General features: G+C 42.9%; 1 protein-coding gene across 6 annotated transcripts in view; it reads left to right on the forward strand.

Moving 5' to 3' along the window:
* NRCAM (neuronal cell adhesion molecule) overlaps window positions 1–20,906 on the forward strand; it is a 187,432-nt gene that overhangs the window by 129,520 nt on the left and 37,006 nt on the right. For 3 of the 6 annotated variants that reach the window (XM_045031855.1, XM_045031860.1, XM_045031885.1), the window contains 4 exons: window positions 301–416; window positions 10,628–10,832; window positions 11,101–11,223; window positions 19,222–19,407. In XM_045031855.1, the coding sequence (XP_044887790.1) occupies window positions 301–416; window positions 10,628–10,832; window positions 11,101–11,223; window positions 19,222–19,407 (630 nt within the window). Of the gene's footprint in view, window positions 1–300; window positions 417–10,627; window positions 10,833–11,100; window positions 11,224–19,221; window positions 19,408–20,611; window positions 20,648–20,906 lie in introns of all 6 variants that reach the window. The other 3 variants (XM_045031868.1, XM_045031876.1, XM_045031888.1) reach the window with 2 other exon arrangements.

The following is a 20,906-nucleotide window of genomic DNA, read 5'->3' on the forward strand; positions in this document are numbered from 1 at the left end:
TGACAGACTTGTACTAATTAAAAATATCCAAATACAAAGTAACAGAGGGATTAAAAAAAAGCTATTGAAAATTTGTGGGAAGGAATTTATCTCTCATGTAATAAATGAAAATTGTAAACTTCAAATCTTTGGAGGATAGTCAGAGGCTTCATAAACCTCAGCGGGATGAATATTGAGGCCCACTTCAACAAACAGTTGTTAAATGAGCCAACAGTGTTACCCATTCCTTTATGAGTGTATTATCTGTTTATATAGTCTCTGATTATAATCTGGGATTCGTTGCATCTCTCTCCCACACAGTACCAATGGTTGCTCCAGGCAATGTGCAGGTGCACATTGTTAACAGCACATTAGCCAAGGTGCACTGGGACCCCGTTCCACTAAAAACTGTCCGAGGACACCTTCAAGGATACAGGGTAAGTAATGGTAGAAGCTTTTATATCCTCATCTATCAAAATAAAATTCTCTTAATGTGTATATGTGTTTGGGAGGGAGGTAACTGCAAATTAAAATGAATATTTTAGGTTTTTTTATTATATCACAACTTTGGTTGATAATTTGTTGACATAATATACTTAAGGCAAATATGTAAGGCAATTAACTTATTCCTGCATGGAATTTTGGTTAAAAATAATTATCACTGTGCAAAATCAATATAGTCCATATTTCAAGGATTAAAATCTGGTTACCTACTTTAATGCCAATCTGCTTCCAGGTTTTCATGGACAGGTCTGGGTTCTTTTGGATCCCGCCACCCACTCAGCAGAGTTAATCTTCTTTCTTTTTGTCATATGAAATTATTTGGCGGTGCCTCCACCCCCCTCGCTCCTTCCTGGCAGGGTCACCAGGGCAGCTTGGGCAGAAAATTCTAACTACAGAGGAATCCCCACTTACTTGCCAGATAATTGGAGACTTCCAAGAATTAACACAAACACATAAAAATATATTCAACACAATAATTATATTAAACAGGAGACAAATACAACATAACAGGGTGAAACACTATTTTTAGGGTCACCGGTGCCCACACTGAAAATACCTGTGACTTGATGTAGCAAATGGAAAATTAGTGTCCTGTTGGTACGTGTACTTTGCTGGGGCCCTTGATGACCTATAACCACAAAATTCTTCTCTGCAGTGGTTTAGCCGTGTGGCTGACTGTGTTCGGTACAGCCCAAAGGACTCACAAGTGGAAGGAGGTGGTAAATCCCTCCACAGGTGTAATATGCAGCATGTTATAAAATCCTCAAACCCTTACTCCCTGACTTGAGGACACAGTTCAGGGAGTAGGGGGTCCCCAAAACAAATTCCCTAACTAACTAAAAGACAGTGCACTCACAAACTCCATGAATGATTCTCAGGTTTGAGATGACACTGGACTCCTCAGTCACTGCGGAGGGGCTGCTGTCTGCTGGCTGGGATCCTCCTCAGGCAGGAATCAGGCTGCATCGGTCCCAGGATTTCCCCTCACCACAAAGGGGTGCAGGGCTCAAGGTGTAGGTTATACAACTACCCTAACATCCAAACTGTAGCCTCCTAGCCCAGCCTGCAGTCCAGGGGCGTGCTTGGGGCGGCATGCCGCGGGGGGCGCTCTGCCGGTCGCCAGGAGGGTGGCTGGCGGCTCCGGTGGACTTCCCGCAGGCACGCCTGTGGAGGGTCCGCTGGTCCCGCGGCTCTGGTGGTCAACCAAAGCCGCGGGACCAGCGGACCCTCCGCAAGCAAGCCTGCGGGAGGTCCACCGGAGCCGCCTGCCACCCTCCCGGCGACCGGCAGAGCGCCCCCCGCAGCATGCCGCCCTGCTTGGGGCGGCGAAATTTCTAGAACCGCCCCTGCCCCAGTCACACACTCAGCAGGCAGCAGCCCTGGACTAGCAGAGCTGACCATATGGTGACTGGTCTCACCTAGGGAGCTGGAGGGCGAACTCAGCCTGTCTGGGGAAATTTCCCAGCAAACACTACAAATTGGGAATCATCAGTGGAGAAGGAAAAACACAGCTGAGGGATCTGCTGTCATGTCCCTAGAGACCTGTCCTCAGGGGGAACCCTGCTTGCAGGCCTGTGTCTAACCAGCTCCCCACACAGCCAGTCCTGCCCTTTTCCTGGCTGGCTCCAGACTGACCAAAATGGCTTCTCCCTGGGAGGGCCTGTCACTCCCTATTGGTTGCTGGGCTGACTCTGAGTCTGCCTTGGCTCCCCCTCCCTACCAGGGACAGTGTGCCTCTCCTGAGCTGCCAGCAGACAGAGTCCCAGGAATCTATGCCATCTCCTTGGGGGTTACATAAGGTTTCAGAGTGGCAGCCGTGTTAGTCTGTATCAGCAAAAACAACAAGGAGTCCTTGTGGCTCTTTAGAGACTAACAAATGTATTTGGGCATAAGCTTTCATGGGCTTGAACCCACTTCATCAGATGCATGGAGTGGAAAATACAGGAGCAGATATAAATACATGAAAGGACGGGAGTTGTCTTACCAAGTGTGATATATGCCATCATGTGCCAGCAGTGCCTCTCTGCCATGTACATTGGCCAAACCTGACAATCTCTATGCAAAAGAATAAATGGACACAAATCTGACATCAGGAATCATAACATTCAAAAACCAGTAGGAGAACACAACTCTGGTCACTCAATAACAGACCTAAAAGTGGCAATTCTTCAACAAAAAAACTTCAAAAATAGACTCCAACATGAAACTGCATAACTGGAATTAATTTGCAAACTGGACACCATCAGATTAGGCCTGAATAAAGACAGAGTGGTTGGGTCATTACAAAACCTAAACCTAATTTCCCCAATACTAATTTTCCCCTACTGTTACTTACACCTTCTTGTCAACTGTCTGAAACGGGCCACTCTCATTACCAATTGAAAAGTTATTTTTCTTCCCTTGTTATCCTGCTGTTGTTTGCATTGTCTCATAAGACTGTCCTCACACTTACATAAGCCAGTCCCACTTATGACTGGTTAGCTGTCTCTCAGCTGCGGCTCAGTAAAGGCTCTGTTTAAAAAGGGGGAATACAGGGAGTGGGGCGGAGGGGTTCCTGTGATAGTCGGCCTTGGAGGAGGGTGATGGTATGGAGGAGAACTGAAGGGGATCTGCGGGGAGCAGGGAAACTTCAGGTAGAGAGGCACCAGGTTGCAGAAGGACACCAGGATGGATCTTACATCTAGTTGGCACTCTTGAAAGAGTGGGAAAAGCCTGAGCAAAGTCCAGGAGGATTGAAGAGTGTTAGCTAGCAAGGATAGACCCTGAGAGGAAGGGCTGTCACCAGCTAAAGACTGGGTCAGAAGACACTTTGGTTTTTATGTGGGTTTTGTTTGTTTTTTGGACTTATGCACGCAGAAGGGGTCGGACTGTTATGTGACTCAGTGGGAGGGTTAAGTCACTCCCTATTGGAAGCTGTGTGGCACATTGAAGACCCAGGATAGAAAACTGAAGCAGGCTGCCTTTAGCAGCGTGCCATAAGGGGTATTCTCAAAGACTGCATTCTGAAACAATCTGGAAGAAAATACAAAATCATTACTGGTAAAATTTGCAGTTGGCACAAAATAAATGGAGTGGCAGTCAGGAGTAAGACTTTTGGATAACACTGCATTGCATGGTAATACTTCCCAATAGGCCTAGTCCAACTCCCAATGAAATCAATGGAAAGCCTCACGTTGACTTCAGTGGGGGTTGGAGCAGGCCCAATCTGAATAACTACTTCACAAAGACAGTGCACTTCAAATGTCATAGTTATTTCTATGGTTTACAGAGCAGTCAGTTACCTTTCGTGAGACAACAGCAAAGTCCTAAAGCCAAATTCAGGCCTTTCTGGAAAACAAAATGACTTTTATATTAGGATTACTGCATGTATTTACTGGAGCTGATTTCAAACCTTTTGGTCATTGGATGTGCAGCATTACATTAGGAATGAGTACACGGCTCAATGGAGAAGGTGTGCCCAGGTGTCACATGACTGAGAGCCAGCCAGGGAATAGAAAGTCATGTGGGTAGCTGCAGCATGAAGCAGGTTACACCCAGCTCACCCTTGCACATTTGCAAAATGGCAAGTAGATCAGGCCCCTGGTTAATACCATTGAGTGCAGTGAATCATTCTGATTAAATACAAACACACACATTGTTTTAAGTGGTGCTGCTCCCCTTCTCCCTATTACTTTAATTCATTTTTTCCTGGCTGAACTATGTGAATAATATAACATATTCTCTTTGAACTTCACATTCCCCTACCAAATCACCTTTTCTTCACCAATCAGAGCTCTGGCACCTTGTATTGCAGAGCCAGCACTGGTATGAAGTAGTGATCCTGTCAGTTTCCAGATGAATAGACCATCTATTTGATCTGTTCTTAGTAAGGTTGTTTTGCATCACCTGGTAGGATGTCCTCCAAGTTCATTTCAGTCAGAGATAATTTTCAGCCTGACTGCTGACATTCCCATACTAAGGTGCTTTCAGAAAAGTTTGTGACTTCAACATTTCTGAAAATTAACATGTCATGACTCAGCCCTGGTTTAATGTTGATTCTATTACTACCAGGAGTTCAAGCTAAACTGGTCAGGAGAGTGAAAATTACCAGCATTTTTCGACACTGAACTTGTGTGAAAGGCTCATGTGAACCAAAATATTAGTATATCCTTGTTTGGGGTTTTCTTCTTCTTTTTACTCTAAGTATTTTTATTTCATATCTTCCTCATAGCAGATTTTATAACATTTGTAACTCTCCTTCTCTTGACCAATCTTTTTAGTCACATTTGCCACATACTCTACATGCCATTGCTCTCATTTCTTTCCTTTTCTGTTACCTAATAAACTTTGGATTTGTAAAAATGCTGCCAAGCTGTTCAGAACAGATGCAAAATCCAAACTGATTACAACCTCGTCATAGGCTAAACACTGATTGATATACTCATTCTGATCATAATACTTTTGTAGCAATACTACAGAACGGAAGACGTTTCAAGGTGTTTCAAGAAATGCTGTTGCATGAATCTGGTCAGCCAGGGTGCAGTTTGTTGTTTTCCTACCTCAAATTCTGCCAACTTTATGCCCAAAACTGAAGGGCATAAAGAGTTATCCTTTCTATTGAAAACCAATAGAACCAATCTCTTTCCTTCAGAAGGAAGCCTCTTGCTCTGTAGACACTCTTTTTATATTGTAAATCTTCCCACAGTACCTTATGCTGGAATAACAAACAATATTATCACCTGAAAATTAATAAAAACAAGTAGGTCCTGTTATTACTATAATTGAAATCAATCCAACATTTACAGTTGATGTAATTGAAACCAAGATCAAGTTACATGAGCTTGATAAACTTAAAATCCTGATAGCAATATATATAACCTGATCCCTGACAGGATAGCATGACATTAGCACCTTTAAGCTGACCCTCTAAATAAACTAAAACTAAAACAAATTAGAAGTCACAATGACAAAAATAAGATTCTTAACCAAAGGCATCTGATATTGCATAACAGATTTCTTTGTCTAAATGGGTTTTCCAGTACTAACAAAGTCCATCTTTTCATATTCTTAATGGGTAAAATCCTGGCTCCATTAAATTCAATGGGAATCTTGCCATTGATGTCACTGGAGCTAGGATTTTACCCCATATACCTTACTCTAGTAATTTTAGTGTGGGATCACACACACAGCCTAACAGTAACCCTGCAAAATAAATGTTGATATATTTGAGGGTGATGTTCCTAGGAGTAAAACAAAATTTAAAGGGGGGGGCAATTTTTGACACTCTCTGGAGAATCATTTTAAAGAGACTGAAAGGTAAAGTAAAAGGTGCCAAGGAGAATCTCAATAATTATGCCAGGGAAGCTCACCTTCATTCTGGGAAAGTCTGAAGCCTCTAATCAAGAGAAGAGTGACACAGCACTAAAACAAATATACTCTGAGGGGGATTAAACCATCACATTTGTTAAGTCTGAAAGAACACCATTAGGCTAACTGAAATGTTTTGAGTAGTACTTAGCACACACCAAAGAGTATGTGTTGCTAGAGACACCCCCCGTACAGTGAAAATCTTGACCTTTTGCTGAGTAAATGAATAGAGGTGAATCTCCAGCTCTGTCAATCCAGTTCCTTTCATGAGCACCCATGTTAACACCTTTGACTCTTTGGGGCCATGTTTTCCATCAAAATAAACACAACATGTCCCTACCAGCCATGTACATTCTCTTGTGTCTGCCCCCCCTCCCTCCACGAATGGACACTGCCTACTTCCCCTGCTGTCCGCTCAAAGTTCTTTCACAGTTGACTGCTGGGGAAGGTATTTCTGACATCCACCTTCAACATTTTAGAATGTTACATACGGCAAACAACTATTGTGCTCTCTTGAAACCTGATCTGGTGAGGTGCTGAGCAAATTCAGTCTCTTACCCTGTCCTTTTCAGGTGAATATGAACCCAGTTTTGAATACCTCAGTCCTGATTCCTTCAAGCGCTTCTCCTGTCTTATTCTCATCATGTTTTTCCTGGGTGCTCATGAAAGGAACTGGATTGACAGAGCTGGTATTTGGGAGGTGTATGCACCACCCTCACAGAGACTCCACTGCGGGACACAGCAACAAAGGCTGTACAGGCTTCAGCACTCATTTTTGCAGCCCTTCCCCCTCGAAACAGCAAGACTACTCCAGGAAGAGGTACAGGTCTCATAAGAGGAAGCACTCAGTCTTGAGTGCCCTCCTTTGGCGCCTGCTAAGCAGACATTTTGACTTGTTGGACCAGAGCACTGTTCCAGTTGTTCTTCCTCCCATTCCTTTGAGGACATGCTGGCCCATTTTTACAATGCCTGGGTCTTGATTACCTCCGACAGTGGGGCCTAGACACTGTCAGATCAGGCTGTGCTATCCAGTTCTTCTCCAAGCCCACTCGCCACCCCCTTCCCCATCCTTCTTAAGGGACCCCCTCTCATGAGACACTGCTCTTTGAGCAGGTCAGCTCTCTGCTAGCATTGGGAGCGGTGGAGGAGGTATCCTCCCTGCTTTGTATCAGAACAACTGGTTCACTGCTCTGGACGTTCAAAATGCTTATTTTCATGTGGCCATTCTGCTGAATCACAAGAAGTTTCTTCACTTCATGGTAGGAGACTGACAGTTTCAGTACACAGTGCTCCCGTTTGGCCTCTCTTCTCCCCCCCTCCCCACCCCAAGTCTTAACCAAATGCATGCCCATAGTCATGGAAGAAAATCCATATCTTCCCCTACCTCAATGCCTAGCTGCTGAAGGATGGCTCCAGAAAGGAGGTTCTTTCCCATATTGATACTGTGAAATGTTTACTCAACCTCTTTGGACTCATTTTAAACACCATGGAGTCAGCCTTGGCTCCCACTCAGCAAACAGAGTTCATTGGGCCCTGCTAGATTCCACGAGGTTAAGGACATTTCTGCTGACCAACCACTTCCAGGTGATTCGACAGATGTGTCTTGATCTGCATTCACAACCATTTACAACAGTCGGCATGTGTCTGAGCCTGTTGGGCCAGGTGGTTGATACAACTCACCAGGTTGTGTTTGCGCCCTCTTCAAATGTGGCTCAGGATGGTTTACTGCCCTGCCCTGCATTCTCTGGATAGGTTGGTTCACCTTCCTCCATCATTCCTGGAGTCCCTGTGCTGGTGGGAGTCCCCACGCATGTGTGCAAGGCATCCCCTTCACTTAGCCCTCTCCGACCAAGTCACCGGCTACCAATGCATCCCTTCTGGGTTGGGGGAGCATCTGGACTTGTTGAGGGTGCAGCCTCTGGTTGGGACAGCAAGTCTTACTCCACATCAATGTGCTGGAGCTTTGGGCCATCCACAATGTATGTCGTGCCTTCTGGGACCATATCAGATGTTCAGCGTTTCACATACTCACCGATGGTACCACCCCAACTTACTGTGTGAACAAACAAGGGGGAGCTCACTCCAGATCACTCTGCCTGGAGGTGACCAACCTGTGCCAGTTCTGCATTGAAGAAATCACCCCAATAGCTGTCTACTTACCAGGGATCCAGAACCACCTCGCAGATCATCTCCGCAGGTTTTTCTCCCCGAGCTACAAATGGTCCCTGAAGGCAGAGGCCCTTTGGATGGTTTTTGCAATGTGGGGCATCCCCACGATCAACCTCTTTGCAGTGAGGAAAAACAGGAAGTGTCACCTATTCTGCTCTTGAAAGGACTCAGCCTGGGCTCCCTCTCCGATGCTTTGCACTACAGCTGGCAGTCAACGCTGCTGTATTCATTCCCCAGGTCATTGCCAAGCTCAAGGTGGATCAAGTCAGGCTCATCCTGATCGCCTCATCATGGCTGAGACAGGGCTGATTTTGGGACCTCCTCACTCTGTCAGTTCAGCAACCCATGCCACTTCCTTTTCTTCCCAACCTCCTCACACAGGATTGCAGCTGCACCTTGCATCCTGCGATCAGCCTCTTGCACCTTATGGTGTGGCTGCTGCATGACTGAACAAGGAGGAAAAGTGTTGCTCGGAGGTTGTCTAACAGGTCCTACTTAACAGTAGGAAGCCTTCCACTAGAACAGTCTACTTGGCGAAGTGGAAGAGGTTTTCCATGTGGTCCTTGGCCTGTGGAGCCATCCAGCAGAGACTTCCATCCTGGACATATTGGAGTACCTGCTACACCTTCACAAATCTGGTTTAGCACTCAGTTCTGTAAGAGTGCACTTGGCAGCAATATTGGCATTTCATCCACCTCTCCAAGGAAAATTGATTTTCTCCAATGCCATGGTGATGAGATTTCTGAAAGGATTTCTCCACCTGCATCCTCCAGTACAAGAGCCAGTTGTGGGACCTGAACATAGTTTTAGCAGCTCTACTGGGGCCTCCATTCAAACCACTTGCTTCCTTTCCACTGCCTTTCCTGTCTCAGAAAACAGCATTCTTGATGGCCATTACCTCTGCCAGGAGGGTGGGTGAGTTGCTGGCCCTAATGGCAGGGTCTCCTTACATGCAGTTCTCCAATGATAAGGTTATGCTCTGTCCACATCCGAAGTTTGTGTGCTAGGTGGTCTCTCAGTTTCAATTGAACCAGGCGGTGTATTTGCCTGTATTTTTCCCCAAGCTGCATTCCTCCCCTGAGGGGCAATGCCTCCATACATTAGACGTTAGATGCTGTCTAGCCTTTTATCTGACCAGGACCGAACAATTTCATGCTTTGCCTGGCCTGTTTTGTATCATATGTGGACTGCATGAAGGGACAAGCAATCTCTTTGCAGACCATCTCTAGATGGATAATGTCTTGTATCAAGACTGCATATGAGATAGCATCAGCTATACCTCCTCAACAGATATGGGCATGTTCAATGATAGCACAGGCAATGTCAGTAGCATTACTCAGTGACATTTCCATATCGGACATTTGTAGGGCGGCCTCAAGGGCATCCATACATACACTTACGGATCATTATACAATCACTGCTTCTTCCGGAGCGGACACTAATGTCAGAAGAGCGGTCCTGTGATCCTTACTCAGATAGACTCTGAGCCCCACCTCCAGATGGAGGTACTGCTCACTGGTCACCTAGTTGAAATACACATCTACATCTACTCAAAGAATACAAATAAGTGGTTACTTACTGTAATTGGGTTCTTTGAGATGTGATGCAGATGTATATTCCACAACCCACCCTCTGTCCCCTGTGCTTTGGAGTCTTCCTTGGATGTTCAGTGTGAAGAAACTGAGAGTGATTGAGGCAGTTCTGCCTGATATAGGGGAGGGACTGCGGACACAAGGCATGAGCACCGCCCCTTTACGGTTACTGATAGGCAAAAGTCTCCAACTCTGGCACATGGGATTGTAGTGGGGGACCTTTCACTGATGGAAAAAGGGGAGACCTGAAGTCCTACCCTGGGAGCCTCTTACCCCTCCATGTTGGGGAGGTGGAGCGGATTCAAAAACGAGCTGTGTCCTAGGGATGAGCTTAGTTATTAGTTCTGTGGTGGGAGTTCTGAACACCACAGTGTTAAATGCTTAGTGTGAGTGCAGGGGAGGCAGGGCACATAACCCCCCTCATCACTGTTAAATAAAATGGCTGTCTGCTTAAAATTCATCCCAAGTGTCTGTTCATTCAGTTCCATGTATCCATCCCGTATTAAAGAGGGTTAAGCATTCAGAAGCAAGAGAACATGAATTGATGTGAAGAAAGAACAGCCTCTACAAGAGCTCAGGGGGAAAGTTCCTTTTTTAAAAAAAAGATTTATATGTAAAATGGACTGCAAAAGAAGCTTCATTGGTCATCCTCAGCCTGTCTCAGACTGAGACCCAGATCCTGCAGTGAGATGAAGGCAGGCAGACTCCTGCACCTGTGTGTAGTTCATTGCAGGACTGGATCGTAGGTCTCCTTTGATGATTTGCCTATCACTCCAGACTAGAAAAATCCTTTCTGTCCTTCACACACAAACATGTCTGCAAGATTCTGAAAGTCACAGTTTGATCCTTGGTCTGCTTCTGGGACAGTGCAACTATGCACTGCCCCTTACATGGAGCTTGCTGAAAAGCCACTTTCTAGTCCTAAGTAACCACCTTTTAAAACGTAGTGAGGTATTAATGAAAAAATCATTGCTACCAGTTTGCAAAACTGGAACACCAAAATACTCACTACAGATTTTTTTTTTTTTAATGCTTAGATTTACTACTGGAAAGTACAGAGTTTATCTAAAAGAAGGCGGCGGCATGTGGAGAAAAAGATTCTGACATTCAGTGGAAACAAGACACATGGAATGTTGCCAGGACTGGAGCCTTATAGTTCTTACAAGCTGAATGTTAGAGTTGTTAATGGTAAAGGGGAAGGACCAGCAAGCGCTGACAAATTATTTAAGACTCCTGAAGGAGGTATGAAATGAGGAAATTAAGGTATAAAACTATGCTTAGTAATAAGTTCAAAAATAGCATGTTGTAAGATTGTTCTTAAATTTTAAACTTTCTTGGGTAGCTGAAAGAAATAAAATTGGGGGTTTATATTAGACACGATATTAAACATTATGTTTTTATGTACAAAAGTGAAAGCAAATGTAAGGGTGATACAGAAGTTATGCCATAGTATTTTATAAGACATTCTAGTGCCATATACTTAGCATTTACCATATATTCTTCTTACAAGTTCCTAGCTCACCTTCCTTTCTGAAGATTACTAATCCAACACTGGACTCTCTCACTTTGGAATGGGGTTCACCTACTCACCCAAATGGTGTTTTGATAGCGTATACACTAAAGTTTCAACCAAGTAAGTAAATAATGGTAAAATCAAAAACCTGTCTCAGACCTGCCTACTGAATACTAATTTATATTCTTAATTGAGTAGTTTTTTCACAATTTACAGCAACTCTGTGGTATACCTTCTGTAAATTAAAAATAAACCATACTGAATGTTATATTTGTTAAAATATGGTAAAGGTTGATCTACATTGACAGTGGTCGCAAATGAAAGAGTTCATCCCCTGGGCTACAACTGTGGGATTTTTTATTTATTTGTACTTCTCTACAATGAATTGATCCATGCTTCATCCCAAAATGCAAGTAAAAGCTGATGTGTAATTGTCAGCTAAGCAATAAACAAGTCATGGAATACCCTCTCAATCTAGACTGGAAAGCCACTAACCTGTCCTCCTTCAGATCACCACTTCTACAGTAAATAGCCAACTGATAATGGTTAGGCAGGTAGCTGGTGTTTTCAAGATTTTCGTTTTATTTACATCTTAGAACTAAACCCCTCAAAAACCAAAAACTTTTGAATGACTCAAATCCAACTAATTGTCCTCCCTCCTCCATTCCTTCCATTTATTTGTCACATCTACTTCATATGTTTCTATCTTAAGTTACATGTTAGGTTCTTTGTGGCATGAACCATTTCTTTATGTGTATAATATGTCCTTGACCCTGACTTGGGCTCCTGGAAGCAATGTAAATCTTATAAATGATAGCAGAAATACAGTATTGTTACTCTAATAAATACAGTTGAGCTCTCTGCTATGATCATGATAAATATCTGACATGTAGCATATATCATACACTTGGATCCCTTTATAAAACTTACTAACTGATTTTACATCGAATATATAGTAATCACTTTATCCACCACTGGAGATCAGAGAGCTCTGTGATAAAATGTAACAACAATGGTTCAACAGAACACAGTACCATTACACAACACTTCTGGGATAGAAAGTACTCTCCCCAGTTGACATGTATGGGGAATGTATGTAGGCAGAATATAATTTTACAAAAATGTTCAGATTTATCATGACTGCAAATGGTCTGGAATTGTTTCATATATTTTCTGAAAGACTGAGTCCCTAAGAGTCATCTTGTTTGTCTTACAAGTACAGTTGAAAAGTAACGACCTCTTTTACCATGTGCGTACAAACCAGATGGGGCAGCATGGCTGGCGTCTGTGACTTGAGGCGGGTTGCGCCGGGAGAGCATGCCCGCAGTGATCTGATTGTGGCACTGACTACTGCGTAGAGGCAAGGGGGCCTTGGCCCTGAGAGGGAAGAGCGGGAGCTGGGTGCCCTCCTCAGGCAAAGCAGCCTGCGGTGCCTTTGCATAAAAATATAGTTCTCTGGGTGGCCACCTCTGCTTGGCAAGAGATAAATAGAAGAGTGGAGGGAGAAACCTGTACAGCAGAGGGCAGCACCCATGACCCCACCCTGCCCTGGGGCAGAAGGCAGACCCCAGGAGAGGGGCACCTTGATGATGATCCAGCGTTCTCCTGAGCAAGGAGGTGGCATGGTGAGGAGCCGGGGGTGGGGAAGGCTGACATATTCAAATTGGTGGCAGCAGCGATGAGCTCCTCAGTGGGGGCCTGCAGGTTGTGACTGGCCAGGACTTCTAAGGCAGGGCAGGTTGTTCTGGGCAAGCCAAGTGATTTCAGGCTCTGATTAAGGGGGGATTGGAAGGGGCTGAGGCAGTGCCACTGGGAGGCAGTAGTGCCCTGTCCCCCTCGCGAACTGTCAATGGAGGGAGACTGGGGGCCCCCACGGCTGGGATTTAGGGGGGCTGTGCCACAGTTCACCCCACATGGCTGCAAAACATGGCTGCAACAGGCTCCGGCAGTCAGAGAAGATGGTCAGTTCTACCGTAGGAGCTGTGAGACTATGATGGAGGGGCCCTGACCCCCCTATCTCCCAAGCATTGGGATCAGAAGGAGGGCCTGGCAGGAGGTTGACCAGGGCTGCTAACAGAGAGTTTTGCAAGGGAGTTCTCCAGGTGAAGAAGGAGCAAATACAGGACTCTTGGGGTAAGTGGCTGTAGTGTGTGTTTGTGTTTGGGGGTTACTTGCTGTGTGCTGAGCTTCTGTTTGTGTGTGTGTTTGTTTGTTTGAAGGACCGTGTGCTGTGGCTGGCAGTTGGAAGCTGGGAGCTTCAAAGTAAAGTTTGAAAGCTAGAAGCCTGTGTTAATTGGCTGAGCCTATGTCAGTGGGCAGGGCTATCAAGAAGGCCAGGGTTTTATAAAGCAGTGAGCAAGCGACCAAGGAGCTTTGTGACCAGGGCTGCTAACAGGGAGTTTCGCAAGGGAGTTTGGAAGGGGAGTGGGAAGGGGGGCAAGGTTCACTTGCCGTTCTTTAAAACCTGTAAACTAAACTATATTCAAAACTTTTTGATTTAAACAATATCTTTTCATTAACTTGGTAGCTGTAGTAGAGAATGCAGGCAGAAGCCCAGCAGCAGAGTGGGGGCTACCCAGTTTATTGCGCTGAGTGTGGCATGTATGATTACCTGCCCTGTGGGTGGGTGGCATATGTGTGCATTCAGTGCAAGGAGCCAGGGTGACAGAACTGGAGGAGCTATGGGAGGCAGAGAGGTATGTTGATGAGGCTTTCCGGAACACTGTAGAATTGTCTCACCTCTGGTCAGACAGCCCCTGCATTGTTGAGGAGGATGAAAGGTCCAGGGAAGTAGAGCAGTCAACGGGAGCAGAGGGAAACCTTCCTATAGTCGGGACCCTCCTTCCAAATGATGTTGGGGTATCCTCTTGCACTGAGGTTATCTCTTCTGGGGAGGGAACTCCAGTCACTAGGAAAAGGCAGGTGTTAGTAATGGGAGATTCAATCATTAGCAACATAGATAGCTGGGTTTGTGATGACTGGGAGAACCATATGGTGACTTGCCTGCCTGGTGCAAAGGTTGCGGCTCTCTCGAGGCATCTAGATAGACTTATGTGTAGTGCTGGGGAGGAGCCGGTGGTCGTGGTACATGTAAGTACCAATGACATAGGGAAGGGTAGGAGAGATGTCTTGGAGGCCAAATTTAGGCTGCTAGGGAAGAGACTGAAATCCAGGACCTCTATGGTGGCATTCTCAGAAATGCTCCCAGATCCACGCGCAGGGCCAGATAGGCAGGCAGAGCTTCAGAGTCTCAACGTGTGGATAAGACAATGGTGTAGAGAGGAGGGGTTTAGATTCATTAGGAACTGGGGAAACTTTTGGAATGGGGGGAGCCTATACAGGAGAGATGGGCTTCACCTAAACCAAAGTGAAACCAGACTGCTGGCACTTAACATTAAAAAGGTTGCAGAGCAGTTTTTAAACTAAGAGATGGGTGAAAGCCGACTGTTTCAGAGGCGCATGTGGATCGGACAGAGACTTCTCTTAGAGGAGAATCTATTGATAGAGATTCTTTAGGTTTTAGTCAGGAAGAGGATGGAAGAGGATAATCTAGGGGCCAGATCAGATGAAAAACATTCACATAAAAAAGAATCGGACACATCAGAAAAGGGCAGACAAATAAACAGTGACAATTTTTTAAAATGCTTGTATATAACTGCTAGAAGTCTAAATAATAAGATGAACTAGAGTGCCTCGTGATAAAGGAGGATATTGATATAATAGGCATCACAGAAACCTGGTGGATTGAGGACAATCAATGGGACACAATCATTCCGGGGTACAAAATATATCGGAAGGACAGAACAAGTTGTGTGTGGGGGCGGGGAGAGTGGCAATATATGTGAAAGAAAATGAAGAATCAAACGAAGTAAAAATCTTAAGTGAATCCACATGTTCCTTAGAATCTCTATGGATAGTAATTTCATGCTCTAATAAGAATATAACATTAGGGATCTATTATTGACCACCTGGCCAGGACAGTGATAATGACGATGAAATGCTAAAGGAAATTAGAGAGGCTATCAAAATTAAGAGCTCAATAATAGTGGGGGATTTCAATTATCCTCATATTGACTGGGAACATGTCACCTCAGGACGAAATGCAGAGACAAAATTTCTTGATACTTTAAATGACTGCTTCTTGGAGCAGCTGGTACAGGAACCCACAAGGGGAGAGGCAACTCTCGATTTAGTCCAGAGTGGAACGCGGGAGCTGGTCCAAGAGGTAACTATAGCAGGACCGCTTGGAAATAGTGACCATAATATAATAACATTTAACAACCCTGTGGTGGGAAGAACACCTCAACAGCCCAACACTGTGGCATTTCATTTCAGAAAGAGGAACTATGCAAAAATGAGGGGGTTAGTTAAACAGAAATTAAAAGATACAGTAACTAAAGTGAAATCCCTGCAAGCTGCGTGGATGCTTTTCAAAGACACCATAATAGAGGCCCAACTTAAATGTATACCCCAAATTAAAAAACACAGTAAAAGAACTAAAAAAGAGCCACCGTGGCTTAACAACCAAGTAAAAGAAGCAGTGAGAGATAAAAAGGCATCTTTTAAAAAGTGGAAGTCAAATCCTATTGAGGTAAATAGAAAGGAACATAAACGCTGCCTAATTAAGTGTAAAAATGTAATAAGAAAAGCCAAAGAGGAGTTTGAAGAATGTCTAGCTAAAAACTCCAAAGGTAATAACAAAATGTTTTTTAAGTACATCAGAAGCAGGAAGCCTGCTAAACAACCAGTTGGGCCTCTGGACAATCGAAATACATAAGGAGCACTTAAAGATGATAAAGTCATTGCAGAGAAACGAAATGGATTCTTTCTTCAGTCTTCACGGCTGAGGATGTTAGGGAGATTCCCAAACCTGAGCTGGCTTTTGTAGGTGACAAATCTGAGGAACTGTCACAGATTGAAGTGTCACTAGAGGAGGTTTTGGAATTAATTGATAAACTCAACATTAACAAGTCACCGGGACCAGATGGCATTCACCCAAGAGTTCTCAAAGAACTCAAATGTGAAGTTGCGGAACTATTAACTATGGTTTGTAACCTGTCCTTTAAATCGGCATCTGTACCCAGTGGCTGGAAGATAGCTAATGTAACACCAATATTTAAAAAGGGCTCTAGAGGTGATCCTAGCACTTACAGACCAGTAAGTCTAACATCAGTACCGGGCACATTAGTTGAAACAATAGTAAAGAATAAAATTTGTCAGACACATAGAAGAACATAAATTGTTGGGCAAAAGTCAACATAGTTTCTGTAAAGGGAAATCATGTCTTACTAATCCATTAGAGATCTTTGAAGGATTCAACAAACATGTGGACATGAGGGATCCAGTGGACATAGTGTACTTAGATTTCCAGAAAGCCTTTGACAAGGTCCCTCACCAAAGGCTCTTACATAAATTAAGTTGTCATGGGATAAAAGGGAAGACCCTTTCATGGATTGAGAACTGGTTAAAAGACAGGGAACAAAGGGTAGGAATAAATGGTAAATTCTCAGAATGGAGAGGGGTAACTAATGGTGTCTCCCAAGGGTCAGTCATAGGACCAATCCTATTCAACTTATTCATAAATGATCTGGAGAAAGGGGTAAAAAGTGGGTGGCAAAGTTACTAAAAGATACTAAACTGCTCAAGATAGTCAAGACCAAAGCAGACTGTGAAGAACTTCAAAAAGATCTCACAAAACTAAGTGATTGGGCAACAAAATGGCAAATGAAATTTAATGTGGATAGATGTAAAGTAATGCACATTGGAAGAAATAACCCCAACTATACATACAATATGATGGGGGCTAATTTAGCTACAGTGAATCAGGAAAAAGATCTTGGAGTCATCATGGATAGTTCTCTGAAGATGTCCACGCAGTGTGCAGCAGCGGTCAAAAAAGCAAACAGGATGTTAGGAATCATTAAAAAGGGGATAGAGAATAAGACAGAGAGTATCTTATTGCCCTTATATAAATCCATGGTATGCCCACATCTTAAATACTGCATACAGATGTGGTCCTCATCTCAGAAAAGATATACTGACATTAGAAAAGTTTCAGAGAAGAGCAACTAAAATTATTAGGGGTTTGGAACAGGTCCCATATGAGGAAAGATTAAAGAGGCTAGGACTCTTCAGCTTGGAAAAGAGGAGACTAAGGGGGGATATGATGGAGGTATATAAAATCATGAGTGATGTAGAGAAAGTAAATAAGGAAAAGTTATTTACTTGTTCCCATAATACAAGAACTAGGGGCCACCAAATGAAATTAATGTGCAGCAGGTTTAAAACAAATAAAAGGAAGTTCTTCTTCACACAGCGCACAGTCAGCTTGAGGAACTCCTTACCTGAGGAGGTTGTGAAGGCTTGGACTATAATACCGTTTAAAAGAGAACTGGATAAATTCATGGAGGTTAAGTCTGTTTATGGATATTAGCCGGGATGCGTAAGGAAGGGTATTCCTAGCCTCTGTTTGTCAGAGGGTGGAGATGGATGGCACTTGATCATTACCTGTTAGGTTCACTCCCTCTGGGGCACCTGGCATTGGCCACTGTTGGTAGACAGGATACTGGGCTAGATAGACCTTTGGTCTGACCCAGTACGTCCGTTCTTATGTTCTTAGGTGGCGGGGGTTACAGCAACTGGCATGAGTTCTTCTTGTGCCCGCACTTGGTCTGCAGGGCAGCCCATGTGGCCATCTCAAACACCTTGTGCACCCCATCCTTCCTACTGGCTGAGCACTCCAGGTGGCCGAAGGTGTATTTAATTCATTATCAATGTGAAGGGAAGACTTCCACCTGCTGCATCACAAACACTCCTTCATGTAGAGCTGGAGTTTTCTTTGCTGGTATCTCCTAGAGCAACTGCCTACGCCTGATCCTGCCTAGCTAGTGTAATATGAAAAGATGTCTGTATTGAGGGGCTCTAGCTGCAGGTTCATCTGAGTGGTTTTTTTATTGTTTAGTTGATAATTGCACATATATACCTTTTTATTATATTTTGAAAGGAAGCATGGATCAGTTGCCAAAAAATAAAAAACCTGTTGGACCATATATAATATGTGCATATATTTACAGTTTATGAATGTTCAAGTAAATACTGTGAATATAAAAAAACCTAGTGGTAACATGATGCTTGTCCTATTTGGAATATTTTATTCTCTGTATGGTAACAGTATGGGGTTCATTTGACTGTGAAGTGTGTGTGTGATTACAAATGTGTGTTTCAGTAATGACAGTAATGAGGACCTTTAATCATATAATCATCTACTGATATCAGAAAGTATCTTAATTTTAATTCATCTCCAAGATGACTTCTCACTCAGCCCTGCCCTTGGGATGCACTTGTCTCAGGCTATGCACCTAGAATCATTTGGAGCCATAAGTGCCTCCCACATAAAAAACTCCCAGCTGCCTCAATTTCTGTTCAACTGCTGCAATAGCTTGGCACCAGTTAGCAAGAATTTTACTATTTTGTACCAACATTTAGTGTGTTTTATTCTTAGGTAGGTAGTTTAGCATATTCATTCGGTTTTAGCAGTTTTTTAGGATATATTTTTCAAAAGCACATTAGTCCCATTTTCAAAAATGACACAGGTGTGTCAGTTTCATAAGTGACTTTCAAAGTGACTTACACTCCTAAGTGCCTGAAGGTCAGATTATTCAAAGGCATTTTAGGCACCTAACCTACGTAGACATTTTTGAAAATCCCACTAAACAAAAATCTTCATCCTTAAGCCCTGAAATACCTTTGAAAATCTGGCAAAAAATCATTTTTCAAAATGGGGCTTAGGCTCCTAAGTCACTTAGGTGCTTTGGACAATGTTGCCCTTAGTCTTTTTACTGGTAAAAATATCTCCTTGTCTCCCTGCCATTCTCAGGAGGGAGTAAACTGCACCTTATGCCCCCTACACAGCCACACAAGCCTAGCCTCTATCCAGAATATAGCTGATTTATCAAGTCAGATAGCAGAAAATGAACAGCACTGTAGAGAAATTTGAAAAGAAAGGCAGTACCTGGGTATAAAATGTTTTAATTAACACAACTGTAATATAGATTGTGTTCCTAATTAGATATTCAAAGATAAACCATCTAACTCTTTATGCTTTTCTCACAATGACAGTTAACAGCACTCATGAATTAGGCCCCTTGGTAGAGATCAGAATTCCTGCAAACGAGACCAGCTTGATATTAAGTAATTTAAATTACAGCACACGATACAAGTTTTACTTTTATGCACAAACATCAGTTGGAGCTGGAAGTCAAATAACTGAGGAAGCAGTAACAATTATGGATGAAGGTAAGATGGGTATGTATAAAGAAAGTCCATTTAAGTTTAAAGAATCCTATGTGTTTTATTCAAAATGTTAGTACTTTTTCCATGTTGAAGCACTCTTTATTAAAAATTATCTAGCGAATATCTAGTTTTAGTGTGCACTAATATAAACTATTTAAAACAGATTTTAAAGAAAAGATGTGCAAAATTTTTCTACCACAACTGACGCTTAAAAAAATTGGTGTAAAGAGCCACCTCTGTATATCACTTTCCTTACAAGGCCTAGGCTACTTGCTTTTCTGGGCTAGGCCGTGCCTTTCAAAGTTTTATGCAACTTTACATACTCTTAAGTGCCTTTCCCAGTCATCTATACTATATCTGTATTATTCTGCTTCCATGACCGCTTCTGGTCACAGGTACAATACTTTGTTCTGGTTATTATCCTTCATCCAGTGATAAAGCCATGAAATGCAGCCTGCTACAGTTTGGCTAGTAGAAAATCTATAAAATCTAAAACAATACAAATCTCTAAATCACAATAACTTATATACAGTCTAAATGTTCTCTGATGGGCCCAGTAGGAACATGAGTGTACTGTAAATGTGGTACCACAGCTAGGACCAAGACCAGTCCAGTATATGGTCACCAGTTAAAGAGTCTGGGGCAGCCAGGGTTAATTTAGGACTAAGAGTATTGCTTTACAAGCTTACATTGTTTTACGCATTTTAGATTTAGGATCTGAGACAAAATTCTTCTGTTGGGAGTGCTATCCTTTAAAATATTATGGACATTCAATTTAAATAATTAAAATCACTGTGGAAATTTTGTGATGCAGCCTTTGATAATTTTGCACATCGCTAATATTAAATTCTGTTTTATTGCAAGCTTTAGATTTACTTGTTTCATACTTGGTAAGCTTATAGTTTGTTGGAACTGCCATAAATTGGTTGGTATGAAACCCAGTAGATCTAATAGGTGTATTCTGGTTATATCATAAAATATAACTTTTTAAAAAAAGTGAATGTTAACAAGCATGAACAGTAAAGATTAATAAATGCATGTATATTAACTTTAGAATAATCAGTGTTCAACATAAGTATGTATTTAATTTCTTACTCCCTTGATCTAATATATTTCACTTGCGCATGCTTTTATGACAATTTATATTTATATATATGTTCCCTCTGGTGTTGTATCTAATTATATAGTGTCCTATTTTTATTTTCCCCCATTAAAGCTGGTATTCTCCCTCCTGCTGTAGGTGCAGGCAAAGGTAAAATAAAACTCTGCATGATTTTGTAAGTGTGTGGATTTTTGCAGTGTTATAAATGGGGAAGTTTCTGCTGGTAAGGAGAGAAAACACTGGCCTATATTTTGTTGTATTAACTATTCATTGATATTGGGGAAACTGTTTATTTAATAGGCTGCCTTGCTGATAAAGATGCACCCTACATATTTTGCTACGAAGTTCCAGAGGAATTTGTTAGCTTTACTTCTGCAAACTGTAATTCTTTCTCTGCATTATGAAGTTG

This window comes from Mauremys mutica, chromosome 1 (genome assembly GCF_020497125.1).
Source record: "Mauremys mutica isolate MM-2020 ecotype Southern chromosome 1, ASM2049712v1, whole genome shotgun sequence".
NCBI classification, from domain to species: domain Eukaryota; kingdom Metazoa; phylum Chordata; order Testudines; family Geoemydidae; genus Mauremys; species Mauremys mutica.